Here is a 17,664-nt window from a genome sequence, read left to right on the forward strand (position 1 = left end):
CACTCCTGTTCAGTTTGGAATAACAGCACATCCCTGCTAGAACTGCTGGAGTTACTTGAAGAGACAGCAGCATTAAAAGGGTGATATTTAAATGTCCTCTAAATATCAGTCTTCTCAGGCATGGACCAAACCAGATGGGACTGCTGGAGGATGCTGCCTTCCACTTAGCAATAGAGAGAAAACATTCCTTCACAAACCAGCTCAAGCAGCTGCTCATACCATCGTGGGGCATTTTGTGAAAGAGAGGGAGTTCCACCAAAGTACTGAAAAATAAATCTTGTACTGTATTTTATATAATGCATATTTTGCTTTTGGCAAAAAACTGGTATTGCTAGAAGTGGTATCTATCAGAGGGAATATTCATGGTGAATTAATTTAACATAACTTATTGTCTAAATTTGACTGTATTGCCTGAGTGCTTTTAACCTACTTGTCATGTGCTATTTGTAAACTACAAACAGCCCTGCAAGTACATGGTATAGAAAATTAAATTGCTCAACACTTCTCTGTGAGAAGAGACAATAACCTTTGGGAGCATGTTACAGAGAACACATGCAGTGATGACCTGTAAAGTTATGTCTTTTGATCTTTATCAGATCTTTTGAAACTCATATTCATTTTGAAAGATGAGCAGTCAGACTGGGTCACCCTTGCTGGACTTGTGCATAAAACTTTTTAGTTTAAAAAAAGTACTAGTAGAAATTGTAGATAACCTAACCCTTGGCAAAAATTTAGAAATAATAGACATGTAATGCTCTGAAACTTGCTCACAACTTGTTATCATAGCAATTCATGCTTACTTAAATAGAAAAAACTGTCAAATTAAAAGATATTTGTCAGTGTTAATTGACTTAAGTGTTTGTTGTAAGTTACTGTGAGCCCTCTAACTAACTGAAGTGGGTTTTCTATAAATAGATTTTTGGTAGAAAATATAAATACCATCTGATAAACGATCCCTGATATAAATGCATGTATCAGGGAACAGCCACGAAGCAATCAATTTTCATGGTACTGGAAGTTTTTCTTAATATGGATTTTTGTCAGGGTTTTTAAGCAGAGCATTTTAAAATGGATGTTACAGAATATACTTATGGAAGTGACTCAGAAATTGTAATTTCTACCATAAATTCATTACGATTGCAACACTTAAAGATTTTATAACCTTTATTTTCCCTGGGTTTTATTTTGTAGTGTTGCTTTATAATCTGAGTGTTGATGTGAACAGAAAAGAGGATACACAAGCAAGATTTTATTTTTCCTCCAATGGAACATATGATACAATCTCAGGAAAAGTAAAGATTTACAGCAATATTACTGCCTGCAAAGATCATCCAGCATTTATGAGGGTAATGTAGTTTTCAGTATGTATTGTTTTGTAAATCCTTTGTTCTCCTTTGAAAAGCAGACCTGCTACAAAAGAACCTATTCTGTTTACAATTGTATCACATAATTTTGGAAGTAAAAATCTTTGTATTCAGAACTTCCACAGTTAATATATTTTAATTCTGATGCTTTCTCAGCTTTCTCTGAGGAAGTCGGTAGGTCTGCCATCTCTTACATTGGTGAGATGTATAATAATAATAATAATAACCACAGTGATTAAGTCAGACCTTGAGCATTCTTGAAATTTTTCATCATTTTTATGGATGACAGATCATATATAGATTGAGGTTGGTTTGGAGCAACCACAAAGATACAACATTCATATTCTGCTGAACATTTCTGATGGAACTTTCTCATGTACTCCTTAATGCAAAGTCTCAAAACTTGTAATATTTATGTTTTGTCATCTGTAACTATTTCAAAGAACAGTGTATGGTCTTGCTCCTGTTTTTATTGTGAGTAGATAAGGTAGACTCAGCTAAAAAGGAAAGAACCCATTCCTGATTCATGGGAAGTGAAACGAAGACGATTGCTAGAAAAGTCTGTAGTTCAAGGTTTATAGTGTGGTGTGCTTTGTGGATTTGCTGCAAGGAGCCAAAGGCTAGCAGGGTCTGAAGAAGAGCATTGCTTGGGCTTGCTTGATTTTTTTCCCTTCAAGGAATGCAGCACTCACCCATAATCTGAAGGTGGAAATGGGGTAGGAAGAGCACTCGTTAGAGTTCCATGAATGAGTTCAGAGATGAACAATATTAAGAATGTGCACTGTGCTGAAGAAGGGATCTCTGTGTTTACAAACGTGAAGACTGCATGGATATGTCTTTCTCCTGGACCAGATTAGGATGAATGTGGTCACAGTTCTCCCTCTGTGATGGTGCAGAGGGAGTGCCCTCTGTGATACTTTGCTGTAGATAAATCTGCTGACAGAAGTGCTTCAGAGGAGAAGCCGCTGAGGCAGAAGTTGTGCCAGGGCAATGGGCACAGCAGGAGGCTTTTGGGGACCTGCAGGGTGTCGGCCAGGGAGGCCTGTACCAACACCAGGAATAGATGGCACCAGCTGCTCTGTTGGCTGCTGGTTTCTGCAGAAGTAGAGTTTGATCACCATCCTTTGAAACTGAGCATGGTACTGACCCAGAAGTAAGTTAGTAGGAATCTATCAGTAAGATCTTAACTACAAAAGTAGTCTCACAGTGGCTGTTGCCCTGGAGGAATGGACTGTTGTATTTATCTGTGACAGTCCCTCTGAAAGATGAATGTCTTGAAAGTGGAATAAAACCTGTAATTAGGACAAGGGTATATTATTTTTAAGGCCATTCAATTAACAAGAAAAAATTAATCACTTTTATTCTATCAATCATCTTAGAAGCTTGTCCTCCAAAACAAAAATTTTGGAAAAACTTGGAAGTCCTAAACCACAACAAACAATAAAAATCAGTGGACACAAAGGAACCACATTTTTTAAACTCACAAAAAATAGACATCTCTCCTGTTACAGCTTATCTAGGAGGGAAGAGAGGGAGTATTTAGATGTAAGGAGCAATAAGGGCAATAAAATAATGGACTAGTTTGCCCAGTGTTTTCTTTGAAATCCTCAAGGTAGCAATTCTGTGACCTTTTGAAACAAATATCTATCAAGGTAACTGGTGCAGTTGATCCTGCACAAAGTCTGGAAAATAAATTTTGTTTTCTACAGCTACAAAAAAATCCTTCAGGGAAATATTCTTCAATGTATTTTTCTTCTTCCTTGGTTTCCCTTACTTTTTGTTTGTGACACGATTAGAAGCCAATTCATCATAAAGCTTCAGGGTAGAAAGGAAAGCTTATGTTACCTACTGGAAAATTTCCCACATGCATCTCAGCTGATTGTTGCACCTAAGTGACTGTTGCTTGCAAGAGCAATGGCAAATTGCCACTTACTTTCTAATAATTTTGTAAACTAACGGAGATGTGATTGACAGCTGACCTTGTACAGATTGCTGTACCAGCATTAGCAGATATTTGTGTAGGAGGAAGGAATTGATTTGCCTCATCGCTTCCTATAGTCCATTATTAAGGGTTTTTTTCTCCATAGAATTCAATTTTCTTTTCAATTCTTAATTAATAGCATTATAAGCATCTCCTTCCACCCACTGAGGTTTTTGTACTTGTATGAAGTTCCTGAAGTTAAGTGTGAATATCTGTCAAGTACAGACCTTGCAAGAGACAATATAAATTTGAGGTATTTTGAGTAAAGGTTAATTAATAGCTAATTAGTATAATGGAAGTAATATAAAGCAGATGCAGAGAAGACCTTGTGGAAAATTATTACAAATTAGATAATATGTGATTTGGCCAACACAAGCTTGCAGATAAGAATTAAAATGGTGGCCATGTGGAAGGACAATCAGCGTCTGTCTATCCCCTACACTTAGGGAGTAATTTAATCAGGTTTGTTACTGTTGATGCTTCAAGCTGTTTAGTTTTCACAAGGTAGTTTGGGCTATGATCTGAACATTCCTATGCAGGCGAGGCTTCATGTACAAAATAGTCATTTATTGAGGAGTTCAATCTTTTTAATGCAGAATGGCAAATAAAGGGACAGAAATGCAGTCATGACTTGATGTAGTTGTACTGTGGGAGAACTCCTTTTGATTTCATATGTAAATACCCATTGGGTTTGTCTGGCCTCATTCCACTGGTTAACTTTCTTCATTTTAGCCAACTTTACCTACTTTTCTACTTGGGCAGAGCAGTGTGTGAGGCAGGATTATTGACAGAAGTAAGCTCGCTATTCAGTGAGATTTCTCCTCACAGAAGAATCATCTGTTCTGAAATGGCTGATGCTGTCATTGAGCATATTATGCCTTTATGCATTTCTGATTGCCTCCTTCAGCAACAAAGATGTCTGGAATTAGTTTACATGTGAAAAATAAGATTTTCTGTTTTAGTGAGTTCTGGGCAACCTTGTAACTTTAAAACATAAGCATACATGTTTTGTCTTATATGATTAACTCATTAGGTTTCCAATTTTCATAGAAAGATGTAAGGGATATCTTGACTCCTGTACATGTTGAAGCAAGTTATCATCTGGGGCATCATATTCTACAGAAAAGAAATGTTCAAGAATTTCCACCACTTCAGCCAGTTCTTCAACGCAGGAAAGAAAAAGATGTTATAAAAAGCAAGGTTAGTGTACGAGTTCTCTTTTTTCCCAATGCAGTGAGTAAATATTCATGTTTTTATCTCCAGTTAAAAAGCTTCATTGATTCATAGCATGTGAAACGTGTGAAAGAATGCATTTTCCAGACCTACACCTAGGGATTGTGTCTTGATATTAATTAATAAACCAGAATGCTAAAAAATGCCTGATTTTTTGCTAAAAAAAAATTACAGAACTTGTATACAATCTGTATTATGATATAAAAATTAAAAATGTATTTTCAGAGAACTTGCCAGCATAAATAGTACTATATATCTCAGAGCCCATATATGAAATTCACTCTTTGAAATATCCATTTAACTACAATATGAAAGTGTATGAGTCACTTTCCAATATGAAATTGTACTTTAAAATTATTTCTGTGTTAAATACATAATATCATGTTGGTACTAATCTTGAAGTGTTGATATTGCTGGAATATTAGTTCTGTAAAGGTACTGCAGGTTTTCAAATACAAAGTCTGTGAGGGAAAAGAAAGAGTATATTCTTTATCCTTTAGTAACTATCAAATGTACCTTTTTTCCAAAAGAATCACAACTTATTAAGAGACTTTGACTTGAGTGAAAGTCAGAATGTGCTGAATTTTTAACTTTTCACAATGGTAAGCTCCCCAGAGAAGTGGTCAGAGCACCAAGCCTGAGTTCCAGAAGTGTTTGGACAATGCTCTCAGGCACAGGCTGTGACTCTTGGGGATGTCCTGTGCAGGGCCAGGAGCTGGACTCAGTGATCCCGATGGGTCCCTTCCAACTCAGCTTTCTCCGTGGTTTGTGTAGCTGAGGTACAGTTGGCCATCAGAACTCCTGAGATATGTAAAAGCTTATTTTGAATGGCATGCTTCGACTTCTCATTTTCATTCCAAAGTTTGTTTCAGAAACCTCAGAGTTATAGAGAAAGAAAGAACGAGGGTGATGTTGAATACAGTGACATAAATGTGCTCTGTAACATACTGATAACCAAGGCACAGACACCTGCAAATCATGGTGTCTCTGCTCTCATCAAACCTTTCTAACAGTAGGATAAGTAAGGGCTGTGTAATTAAACTCTTGCAAAAATTAATGTGCTGTATTACAGGAGAGAGTGTACAGGCATCAGTTCTGGATCTTCTAAAACATTCTGCGCTCCTGATGTACTGCTGTAAAAATTGTCTGAACATACACCCACAGGTTTTACTGTGACAGACTGAGTCTGGAAAGCCTCTTCACTGTTACTCTGGATGCAGAGAATGTGTTTGGAAAATGGAAAATCATAGCCTGATAGAATTGTATGGTGGCAGTAAGAGCTAATAGACACTTCCTGGTGCTTTGTTACTAGGTGATGGGTTTCTTTCTCTGGAAATACTGTTACTCACTATTGGAAGCATAAGATACTGAAGTTCCTTTTCCTTTTATTTGGCTTTTACAGTTTATTTTTGCAAGATTTTGCTCCCAAGAAAATTGTTCAGCTGACTTGAGAGTTTCTGGAAAAGTTGTTTTTCCAAAGTAAGTAGAATGTAGCTTTTTTTTTTTTTTTTTTTGGACAAGATTTAGTAAGATTTTATTTAAATTATTCCTTAATCTTTTGTATATAAATAACAGTAATTTGCAAATTCTCAGGACTCCCTGAAAAAAAAAAAAAAAAAAAAAAAGAAGTAAGGCTTTGCTTAATTGAAGACTATTAATAAATCATAAATCTTCCAGGAAATGTAACAGAAATCTATATGATTGAAGAACTGTTATTGCATAATTAGAGGATTTTACAGCTCATAAAATACATCTTAAAAAAACCCATAAATTTGTGTTCTACACTTCATATATAACTGGGATAAGGTAACACTCCACAATGCATACTCAATATGCAGACATCATAACTAAAATTGTAAAATTGACAAGCTATTGTTTTTCCCTGCTGCTCTTTATGGATATAATGTACTTGCACTGTATGAAGTCTCAATCAGCAGTATAGAACTGAAGATATCGTATTCTTAAATAGAAGAGCCACTTAACTGTTTTAAGTTGTATTTTATCAACACAACCTTTTTCTTTACTGACTATTATATTTCAAAGTAAGAAATACAGGTGAGCAAAAAGAGGACATGTACCTGTGGTGAATCTCAGCTATTTAGATATTTTACATGTAACTTGGATTTTCTTGTGTCATTCATCACTTTTAAAGTTGATTCTACTTAAATCAAAATACTAGGTTGAACAACCTAAAATGTCATCAAAAGATGCTGACAGTCATGTAACGTAGATTAATCACACTTGTGTGATCCTGAGCAGAAACTTTGTCATCTTCATAAATTTCAGAGTAAGATGAGCATCTTTCTGCCCACTTTGACATGTGGCCTGTAGCATGAGTCTTAAGCCCTTTCATTTTCTTATTTTATTTAAAGACTCATAAACTTTTCAGACATAAACATTTTCATTTGTGACATTAGATATGCAGTTTTGTAAGCACTTCCAAGCTCTAAGAAAGAAAAACAGATTACAACATACATGACATTTACACTGCAAATCTGCTACTGGTGCCTATGACATTAGGCACCAGTAGCAGATTTACAGTGTAAATAAATAGTCTAAATATCTTGATAAAGTGTGAAGTATCACCTTAAATTACCTTGTGCCCCTAGAATCTCGATTAAAAACTAGATAGCTGTGAAGTGATAATTTATTTTGTCTTGACAGAATGCATTCATTATCCTTGAAGAGCAAAACAAACACCTTTGGTTTTAAAAGAATGAAATCAAATAGGGATGGCAATGTAATGCTTTATTTACTGAGTAACAAGTCTTCATGTATACACTATCATATTTTGTTTAAATTGCTTAGATTTTGGCCTGCTCTGTACGTTTCTAGTCTGCATCATGCATTTTTTTAATGAAGAATGAAATATGATTACCAGGGAAAAGCTCTAGTTCAGCTCTGTTGTAGTCCCAGATGTGCACCTGGTGCTTTTGTGTACTTGTGTGTTAAGCTGGGAGGCATCTTTGTGACAGCATATTGTTAATGAGCTTGGCTTTAACGTGGGTAAGAGGAGTGAGTGGTGGGTATATAAGTGCTAAAACAACGTTCCAATTTAACCTAAACTTGACAAGCTACCAAAATGTTAACATTGTGTTTTTCTTTAATTTGCTTTTGTCTTGGAACCTATCTGCTTATGCAGTGCTTTTGCCTTCTGTTCCTTTTATAAGTGCCAGCTTCTTTCCCAAAGGTGTTCAGTGACTAATGCTTTGGTTTCAAGCCAGAATATCTGATAAATGTCTATTTCTAGGCACCCTTTCTACAAGTCTTAATTAAACTTTAATGTCAAGCTGAAGTTTACTTTTAGCCCCTGACAGGGTGTCTGTACTTGTAACATGATTATAGAACATTACATAGATCATAAGAGAGGTGTGTTCACTATGCCCCTCTTCAATCCCACATCTTGAGTGCAAAGAGTGAATGTTGAAGTAATGTCTGAAAGTACTGTAGCAGTGATACCTTGTTATTCTGGCCTGTAAAGGAAAGGACTGGTCTTGTAAAGGCCACAAGCACAACTGGACTGATGACAATGTCCTTGCTCTCTCATTAACCACGTCAGGCTTTAAGGGGTGACCATCACATAACTGGTCTCATACCTTAGTTACAGAACTGAGTAAAACCTTCCCTTACCTCTCCAGCTGAGCTTTGTCAGAACCAACTGAAACTTCCTCAAAGAGCAGCTTTGCCTACAGGCTGTTTCTAAAATTACTTTCCATTTACATTATGATCATTATTTTTATAGGCCTCATGATAAGAAAACGTACCTTGGTGTTGGAAGTACGAAGACTTTATTGTTGAACATTTCTCTGCTTAATGTTGGAGATGATGCATATGAAACTCTCCTCCATGTTCAGATCCCTAAAGGTCTTTATTACATTCGAGTTTTAGAATTGGTAAGGGAAAAATAGTATCTCAAACAGTAATCCTTTGATATTTTTCTTTTTCAGCCTGGTGTTTTTCAAATTACGTTTGTGAATTGTTGAGTTTCTATAGAGACTGAACCTATGCCCCTTCATCAAAAGCTGCCAAAACATCAGTTTTTAAATTCTTAGACTTCTAAATCTAAAATTCTTAGCTACCTAAATCAAGTGCAATTTAATCAATATAGATGATTTATATAATTTCAGTAACAACTAAAATAAATAATAAAAAAAATTTTTCAGGATGTTACAGCTGTTTTTTTGGCTGATGATCATGTTTTCAGTGATCACAAAGATCTCATTGAATCTCTTTCCCAAATACACAAGCTTATAAAAATATTATAATTGTGCTCTCTTTCTGCTTTTTAAAATTACTGTTCTCCATGTAGAATCCCCCAGATCCACCTTTGTGAGTTGGCTTTTAACGAGCATGGGTTTGGATCTGGTGCATGTGCCTTAGCTTCAGTAAAAGCAAGGAGCAGATGAAGTAACTGATATAATAATCAATGTAATCTGTTATTTAAAGTGATCATGGGTGTCCTGGATATTGGCATCAGTGAAATAACAAACACCTGGTTCAAGAAAATATAAAGCACCCAATTTTAGTGTGTGCATGTTATTTGAAATGTCTGAAAAAAACTACCTTTTTATTTTAATCATTTGTAACTTGTCCTTTATTTTAGGAAGAAAAACAGATACATTGTGCAGTATTAGATAAAGAAATTAATGCAGTGACACTTGAGTGCAGTGTTGGCTATTTATATGTGGATCACAACTCAAAGGTAAGCTGTAAATGAAGTTCTGAGCTTTAGAAACACCCTAAATACGTTATGAGGATTTTCACAGGGGGGAAAAAGTCTCTGTATCTCTTCTTCATTCCCAACTAACATCTCTTATTGTTGGTATCTGTACATCTCCTGCTACTTTTAAATGAATTGCTTAAACACTCCCTGGAATAATTAATTAAGGGACAATAGTGTTTGTATTGTGCATCGACTGATTGTATTGGCTTCTAGAAAAGTGAGCTGACTAATGCCATGGACATATGTGTTAGGTCAATAGAAAGGCAGTAGAAGACACAAAAAGCAAATATTTCCTTAGTTCTGAATTTTTTAGGGCAGGAAATTCTAAATGAACTTAATAAAATATTTGCATTGAAACTGTGTCAAGATATACTATCACTTAATATAAGGAAAATTTTATTTATTCTACAGCTGGATTATAGTTTCCTCTTGGATGCAAGCTCGTTAACCAGAGCAGAAGAGGACCTCAACATCATCATTAATGCTACCTGGTAAAGTCTAATAAAAATTGCTCAACGAAAATACTACTAGCTTTGGAAAACAGATTAACTGGAAAGGCTTAGCAAAGCAGGATTGCAAGGAAGTAAATTGGCTGCAAATCAAATAGAGAAAGAGAAACTATCAAAAAAATAGATAATAGATATTTAAATAATAAGTAGGTTTTTCCCTGTAAAAAATGTGGGGGACATTAATACCTGGCATGTTCTTACCAATTAAATATTTTTATTTTAATAAGCTGAAAGGTCTGCTTAGTATTTTTTACAGAAATAGTGTATAGCTAATGATGGTGCCTTCAATACAGATTTTTCTCTCTTTGCATTTTTGTAGTAAAAATGAAGATGGGAACATGTTGCTGGATAACACACTAACATTATCTATACCTCTAAAATATGAGATCGAGTTAAATACTCATGGGTGAGTCACCTGTTGGTATTACCTGCACATCCACAGAACTGTTGTCTTGTTACTATTCTAAATTCACAAAGTTTTTAAGCAGAAGTTTGACATAGTTAAAAAATCCTGGGACTGAGTTAGCACAGCTGTCCTGGGCTCTTAGACACTTGTAAGAGTCTTTTTCCACTACTGTGAGATGAGACCATTGGTATCTCTGGTGCTTCAAACTTGTCTCTGAACAGACTAACATGTTTTAAAAAGTGGAATATTTTTTACAGAAAGATGTGTTTAATAAGAGCATAGCAGATCTCAGATTCCTTGCTTAACATGAGTCATGCTCTGGGTTTGTTGTGGGGCATTCATGGAGCATACCTTTGGGTGAGGATTTATGACTTTTTATGATTGATCTGCCTTTTTCAGAGGAAAGAGTACAAATGTAGAGGGTTTCTATTCCAAAGGCAGATGATTTCTACTCTCTGTTCCTAGATTTACTTAAAAGCAAACTTGGGTGTTTTCTTACAACCAGTCTTACTGGAGGTAGTGTGAAGCAGAAAGTTATGCTAATGATATCTATGAATTCTGTTTATTAACAATTTCTAACCATTGTAGGTTTGTGTCACCAACCTCATTTGTTTATGGAGCAGAAGAGAAAGATTCACCAGTGACATGTATGAAGGAAAATATCAACTTCACTTTCCATGTAAGAGTTTTCCTTTGTAAACCCTGTCATCCTTGTTTTGAAGGTTAATGCTTAGTGCATCTAATAACAGTAGGTAAGGAAACTTTTAAGAGTATAAGGGCACCATGAGTAATTTTTGTGCATTAGTGATGGGAAGTTGCTGTTAATCCCTCTTAAAACACTTTTTTTGGCCTGGCAAATCTTCCACTGAATGATCAGAGAAAAGTTTCCTAACACAAGCAGGATTGAAAGTGGTAGAGCAGTTCTGACTGGCCATTTCCTCTTTCAGAAACACTTCAAAAGGAAGTATAGTAAGAAAAAGGAGTTAGGAGCTTCTTGTAAGAGTACCTTTAGCATCAAATTTGTCTGCAGTGGACTAAAAGCAGGAGTTTGGACATAAATCTCTCCTAGTTCCTTTTGCATACTCCTGGCAGGCAGTCTGCATGACCTCAGGTACTCATCACAGATTAGCACTACTTACTCATCAGCTTTGGAGGAGGGAAGGGTTCAGTAAGCCCACAGAATGAATGAACAAGATGTTAACACTCCTAGCACCATCCACTTTCGTGACAGCATACAGAGCAGCTGCTACCCCATTCTGTGCAGTTTTATGTATTTATATAGGTATGGTTTTGTTTCTTGAATAGCTACCCTTGAAGTTTTAACTGTTGAACCCTTCACCTCTTCCCCACAAGGTTATCAGTGCAGGACCAAGCATGTCTCCAAATACCAACTTAGAGATAATGATACCGAATGCTTTTCCACCCAGGGACTCCAAATTATTCAACCCATTGGATATCAAGGTAAGCAAAGGCTACTTATCTATTGGTAGCTGTATGAATTCTATGAAAAAGAAAAGCAGAACAAAGTCAGCTAGGTATTCAGTTTATGTTTGATTTGCTAGCCATGGTGAAGCAGACTAGAACGGGATAATCTTCAGCCCCACAGGCTTCAGAATTCTGGAAATAAAATTTATACTTTTAATAATGATGTTATATTTATTTTCAGACAACAGCTGGTCACTGCTCCTATAATAAATATCCCAGAGACTGTAATGCAGCAGAAAAAAATGAAAACATATTAAAGGATGTCATCACATTCTTTTCAAAGCCTACAAAGAGGCACATGGTAAGATCTGTATTTTGGCATCAGTGGGAAATGACTGTATGAATAAGCCTTAAGAAATGAGTGTATCTTATATAATAAAGTCACAGAGCCATCTTCCAAGGATGTGTGGTGGAATCTGTGATAAGTTCAGGGTAGTCATAAGTGACTTTAGTGAAAGGGGTGAGAATTGAGTGGAGAAAGTTGATTAATGACATATTGCTGAAGTCGGGGTGGATGACAGGTACCTACAAAAAACTGCCAAAGGGGTATGGAACTGAATGAGTGGGCAAGCAGAGTGGCAGAGGAAAACAGAAAATGATACATCAGGGAAAAACAGGTTTCATTTTAATTATATGCAGTATGCAGATCAACTATTGTCTTTTCCTCATCAAAACAGTACCATCAAACATAACTAACAGGAGCTAGGTACAAAAAACCCCAAATGTTAAAAATAACTGAATTCCAAGGAAGACTGTACAAGTTAATGGAAGTCAAAAATTACAAAATATGTGGAAATCATATTTGGCTGGGAAGCTATTAAAAATATTCACGAGGCTGGGAGAGTGCCATACATGCATGGCCTGTTCCAGCTCATCCCTCTGTTTCTGCTCCCAGACCCTGCTGGAGATCAGACACTCCACTACACAGTCCAAACCACAACTGCTATTTCAGCATTGCATTGCTTTGTCCTCATAGAAATCTGTTTCCTGCCCCTTGTCTTTGATAAAGTACAACATTATTGAATCTGTCATCTTAAAAAATAACAAAAGCAGACCAAAAAACCCTACCTATTTTTAAGAACTGTTAATTTGGGACTTTTAAGTAAGCACATTACAGGAAATACCAGTCAATGATTGAGATACAGCCTGCACTAGAATATCCAACCAGTATTCAGCATGGTAGTCTTGGATAAAGAATAATGTTAAAGATAACATAAACATAATCATGTACAGCCTTGTGTTTTTGTCTTCTCCAAAGATGTGTGAAGTGGTGCTAGTTGTCAGTGTACAAATGTAAGGATCAACCAATTACACTGTTTGCACTGGATAGCATAGAGTTATTGTCATTCATCATTATTGATAAAAGCTAATCTGAAATAACAGTGTAAAAATAAACCATAAATATATAAACAAGTTATGACACTTGTTCTTTTTCAGTCTTAAAATAATTGAATTTTTAATAAAAATGACGTGTTTTGTATAACAGTTAGGTTGGTCTCTTGTTACTGTACTTTAGCACCTCTGGAATGACAATGATGGATGACAACCTCAAGTTATACCCTGAGTTTTCAAGAATAAACATGAATCCTTTTGTTTTAGTCAGTTCCTATTGTCTTTAATGCTAAGATTATATAGTTGATAAAGTTAAGTTTGAATCTTTCCCTCCCTTGTACAGTACTGCATGAAAAATGACAGCCTTTGCTTACAAATACATTGCAAGCTGGGAAACATGGAAAGTGGAAAAGAAGCAACTGTTCACTTGAATCTGGAGGCTACTCCTTTACTTTTACAAATGGTAACACATGAATTTTTCATACTTGAGGGGAATATTTCAAGGCATATTTGCAGTATTCCCTGCATATAAATTCAAGGTATTAGTATTAGTTTTCTAACAGTGAAACATGATTCAAACATGATTAAATCTTTTAGGTTTTAACTTATTTTAGGTTGCCAATGCTAAGGCTCAAGGTGATGTATGAAAAACAAAAATATGTATTTTAGTTTGTCACTTTATGGTGTGTATTGCTTTGCCTATTCTGGCTGGTTTATGTAGGATGGGGATTTAATTTCAACTTTTATTTTTCTAAGAAAAGCACCATGGATGTGGATTTCAGTAAAATCCAACCTGGCTTCATTCCAGCCTCTGGTACTAGTTTGTTTTGTGCTCAGAAAAATACATCATTGTGTGTTTGTGTGGGATTCTGGTTATGTCAGCAGCTGTGTTATCATTTTTTTGCTGGGCAGGAATCAGTGTGTTAAAATTATTTTTTTAAAGATTTTTTTTTTAATCAGGATGATGCATCAGTATTGAAGTTTGAAGTAAGAGCAACGGTCTGGCCAGAAAAAAATGCAAAAGTTATTGAACTACATAAGGACAAGCAAGTTGCATATGTAAGAATTCTCTTATGGATTTGTGATGAACACGTTAAAGTAGAAAAACTAACAGCAATTGATATTGTACAATTCTATACATACATACACCCGCAATTAATATAGTGTTAATTACTTTAAAAATGAATTAATTTTCCCAGGTTTTTTTAGTATCTATTAGGGAAAAAACCCCAACAGTTAGCACTAAGCTTATTTTCTGTTTTTCAGGTCTATTTGGAAGGAGTGCACCACCAAAAGCCAAAATACCATGTTACTGTGCTAATTATTTCCCTTGGCTTAATAGTTGGTGTTACCTTGTTACTGGTCCTTTCATTTATATTATGGAAGGTAAGTTTTCAGTATTCCTCAGTTGCTTCAAGTCAGGAATTCACACTGTTAAAGGATTTTTGGATCTGGGTTAAAGAATAAATAACATTTTATTATGATCACTCCTTTCTAAAGAAAGATAATTGCTCCTGTAACTTGGGGTTCTTCAAAAGTATTTCTCCATTTTTTCATTTCATTTAATCTTCTGCATGTTCTACATTTTCTGTTTCTCAACATCACAAATGCCTTTACAGTGTTTTATATGGCATCTCATGTTTGCAAATGATTTATGTATTTTAATGATATCAAATGGATCACTTTTGTGCGATGTGCTCCACATTTAATATCACTTGTCACATGATGACTGATAGTTTAAAACACGGTTTCATACCAGTATAAAATGTTTAAGATTTCAAATTGCAACATAAATACTAAAAAAATTCTGTGCCTAAGTAAAAGAGAAAACTAATAAGGATGCAGATCCTCTGACAAGTGATTAAGAGATTGTTAACTTCTTTACCTGCAACAAGACTTTCTCCATCCATCATTTTTGCATGGACATGTAGAAATGAAACAAATGTAGCTGGAATATTTTATTACCATATTTTTAAAAACACTGGATTCTGTGGACTGTTAACGTTCACAAGCCCAAGTCTTTACTCAGGAGAGTATATTATTATACAGGAGAGCATTAGCCATCCTAAAATTAAAAGTAGAAAAAGCAAACCTATTTTTTTGATTGATGAGTAACACTTGATTACTTGGTATGACAAAGCACTGGCAAATACCAGACTTCATAAATGCCATGCATAGGCATTTTTATTTTAATTAATCTTTCATGGTTTAGATTTGATGACAAAGATTTGCTGACAACAGATTCCAAATTATGTATTTCAGATTGGCTTCTTCAAAAGGAAATACAAACCGGTCCCTCAAGACATGAACAGAAGAGACAGCTGGAGTTTTAAAAGTGGGAACAAAAATGACTAAGATGGCAAATAAACATTTGATTTTAGAATGAAGAAATTAAAATTCAGATTAATTCACAGGAGAAACATCAGCAACAAGAAACCTAAGCCTTGAGCTTACTTGCTCTTAGAAAACATGCTTTATTTCCTTGAACTGTATGGAGGACACACCTTACAGTACTGTTCTAATATGAAAATGGTACACCAGTTTGTTCTGAAGTCTCCCAGTAATATTTGAAGTGCCATATATAAATATATATGTATATGTATGTATATATATATATATATATGTATGTATGTATGTATCTATACATATCTATATATATATCTGGTTTCAAACAGACAGAAGAACACTAAAGATAAAGAGAAGAAGAATTACTTACCAAAAGGAAGTATTTGTAGAAAGTAATAATTTTTGGCCAATCCTGGAAAGCAAGATCTCAAACACATTAGCACGAGTTATTATATTATTTTTAAAGTTTCAATAATATTTTGATCAGGCATTCAAGAAGAAATCCTCTCTCACCTTTGACTGGCATTTTACCAAGGGTAAATTAGCTCAAACCCATAGGACTGTAAGTAGAACACACAGACATAGAAAACAGCTCTCAGAAGCTCTGAGCTTCTGCAGGTAACCTTTGGCTTCACAGGCACAGCCACATCACTGAAGGTACTTAGACACCCAGGCAAGCCAGAACCAGGAAGGTAAAAGGTAAATTCAGAGCAGGGAATTGTGTGGGGTAGCCTGGAGATGCAGCTGTAGAAGGATTAAAGTATTGGAGATTATTATTTGTAGCCATCTATAACATGGTACTTGCAAGCATGATAGAATTACTTGTTTCATCCTTTCCTCAGACAGTGCTACCATAAGGTTTTGGACTTCTCCAATGAATTATTTCTGTGTGGGTTTTTCTAAAGCAAGTATTTATTTTTATTTATTTGAAGATTTTTCTATAGTACTTATTATAGGATTTAGTGCTGGCATTCTTCCAGAACCTGAAAAAAAGACAGGCTTCAGCTGACAAAACAGACACACATATACCCAAAAGACTCCAACTGCCAACCATAATGGGCCAAATCTTATCTTTAGATTAAGTACTTTAGAAAGTGCTTAATAAGGAAGTCACTTGGAGAGCCAGCTTGGGTTCTTGGAAGGTGTCAGATAAATACCATCCAAACAGGCACCCTCAGCAGCCACTTGGCAGAAAGGCAAAGGACTGAACAGAAACATGGATCAAATCACTGCTCTGCTACTCCAGGAAGTTTCTTCAGCTAGCTAAGTTTGCACTGCCACCTAGCTTTGGTGAAACAGCACAAGCCACATGGGGAAAAAAACCTTCCTCTGCTCCCCAGAACCGCTGGAGAACATTCAACTTCTTCAGTAACTGAATTTATTGCACCAGAAGGACAGAGTAAGCCGTGAGGCTGGGCCTTGGATGTCTTTCTGAACTGCACCGAGAATGGAATGTCACCTGTACAAATGCTTCAAAGCTGCACCATCCTATGGGAACTAGCCTGAAACTCAAACCCACAGCAAGTGCCTTCAGCAAGCACTTCTGCTACTAGAGTGCTTGGTGCCATAAAAGCCATGTTGCCCACAGATTCCAAAGGTATTTGGGACCATTTTGTAACTTTCTTTCACTTCATCTGATGCCAAAGATATGGATGACTCCAAAGTATGTTTTCCTCTAATACCAACAGTGCAAGGACAAATGAATGTGCATATATTTTTTTAAAAAGTCAAAATAAAGTATGTCAAGAATGAAATACTTTCTTGCAAATCTGTGTGAAAACTGTACCAAAAAATGCTTACCTTCCAAATGGCTTTCGTGAATTTTTGCACTTTAATCAAAAAAACCTTTGAACAGAAATTAGTTTGACATTACAGCATACTGTGAAAAATATACCTCAAATACTGGAAGAAGCATTCATCTTTTTTTGAGTACAAACAATGCAAGGAGGTGAAACCAAAGCATTTTATTTATCTTTGAAATAGTTTACATAAGTCAGTACATGTGATAATGATGCCTTGGAAATTGTACACTTTTGATTCAGGTTTGATTGTTAACATGTATATGTTGGCTGCCTTTTTTTTTTGATATGAAGCAAAATTATGAAGCTTTTATAAACCAGGTTGACAAAAAATGAATGTACAATGTCCTGATGGTGGCAAGATTATAAAGTATTACTCAATTGCATTTTATTAAAAAACCCCAAACAAGTTAAACAGATGAATGCTGTTCCTTCTGCAAATTCAATTCTTTTGTTAAATTTCATTTAATAAATAAGTTAAATCTA

At 35.5% G+C, this 17,664-nt stretch overlaps 1 protein-coding gene across 1 annotated transcript in view; it reads left to right on the forward strand.

The window, feature by feature from the left end:
- ITGA4 (integrin subunit alpha 4) overlaps positions 1-17,664 on the forward strand; it is a 35,784-nt gene extending 18,120 nt beyond the window's left edge. Inside the window, exons 15-28 of the mRNA XM_068196030.1 lie at positions 1,192-1,346; positions 4,396-4,545; positions 5,981-6,057; positions 8,321-8,471; positions 9,182-9,280; positions 9,713-9,792; positions 10,130-10,216; positions 10,805-10,895; positions 11,570-11,677; positions 11,883-12,002; positions 13,377-13,496; positions 13,994-14,092; positions 14,300-14,419; positions 15,296-17,664. Coding sequence (XP_068052131.1) covers positions 1,192-1,346; positions 4,396-4,545; positions 5,981-6,057; positions 8,321-8,471; positions 9,182-9,280; positions 9,713-9,792; positions 10,130-10,216; positions 10,805-10,895; positions 11,570-11,677; positions 11,883-12,002; positions 13,377-13,496; positions 13,994-14,092; positions 14,300-14,419; positions 15,296-15,388 — 1,550 coding nt within the window. The 3' untranslated portion in view covers positions 15,389-17,664. The remainder of the gene's footprint in view (positions 1-1,191; positions 1,347-4,395; positions 4,546-5,980; positions 6,058-8,320; positions 8,472-9,181; positions 9,281-9,712; positions 9,793-10,129; positions 10,217-10,804; positions 10,896-11,569; positions 11,678-11,882; positions 12,003-13,376; positions 13,497-13,993; positions 14,093-14,299; positions 14,420-15,295) is intronic.

Source organism: Anomalospiza imberbis, chromosome 7, assembly GCF_031753505.1.
Source record: "Anomalospiza imberbis isolate Cuckoo-Finch-1a 21T00152 chromosome 7, ASM3175350v1, whole genome shotgun sequence".
NCBI classification, from domain to species: domain Eukaryota; kingdom Metazoa; phylum Chordata; class Aves; order Passeriformes; family Viduidae; genus Anomalospiza; species Anomalospiza imberbis.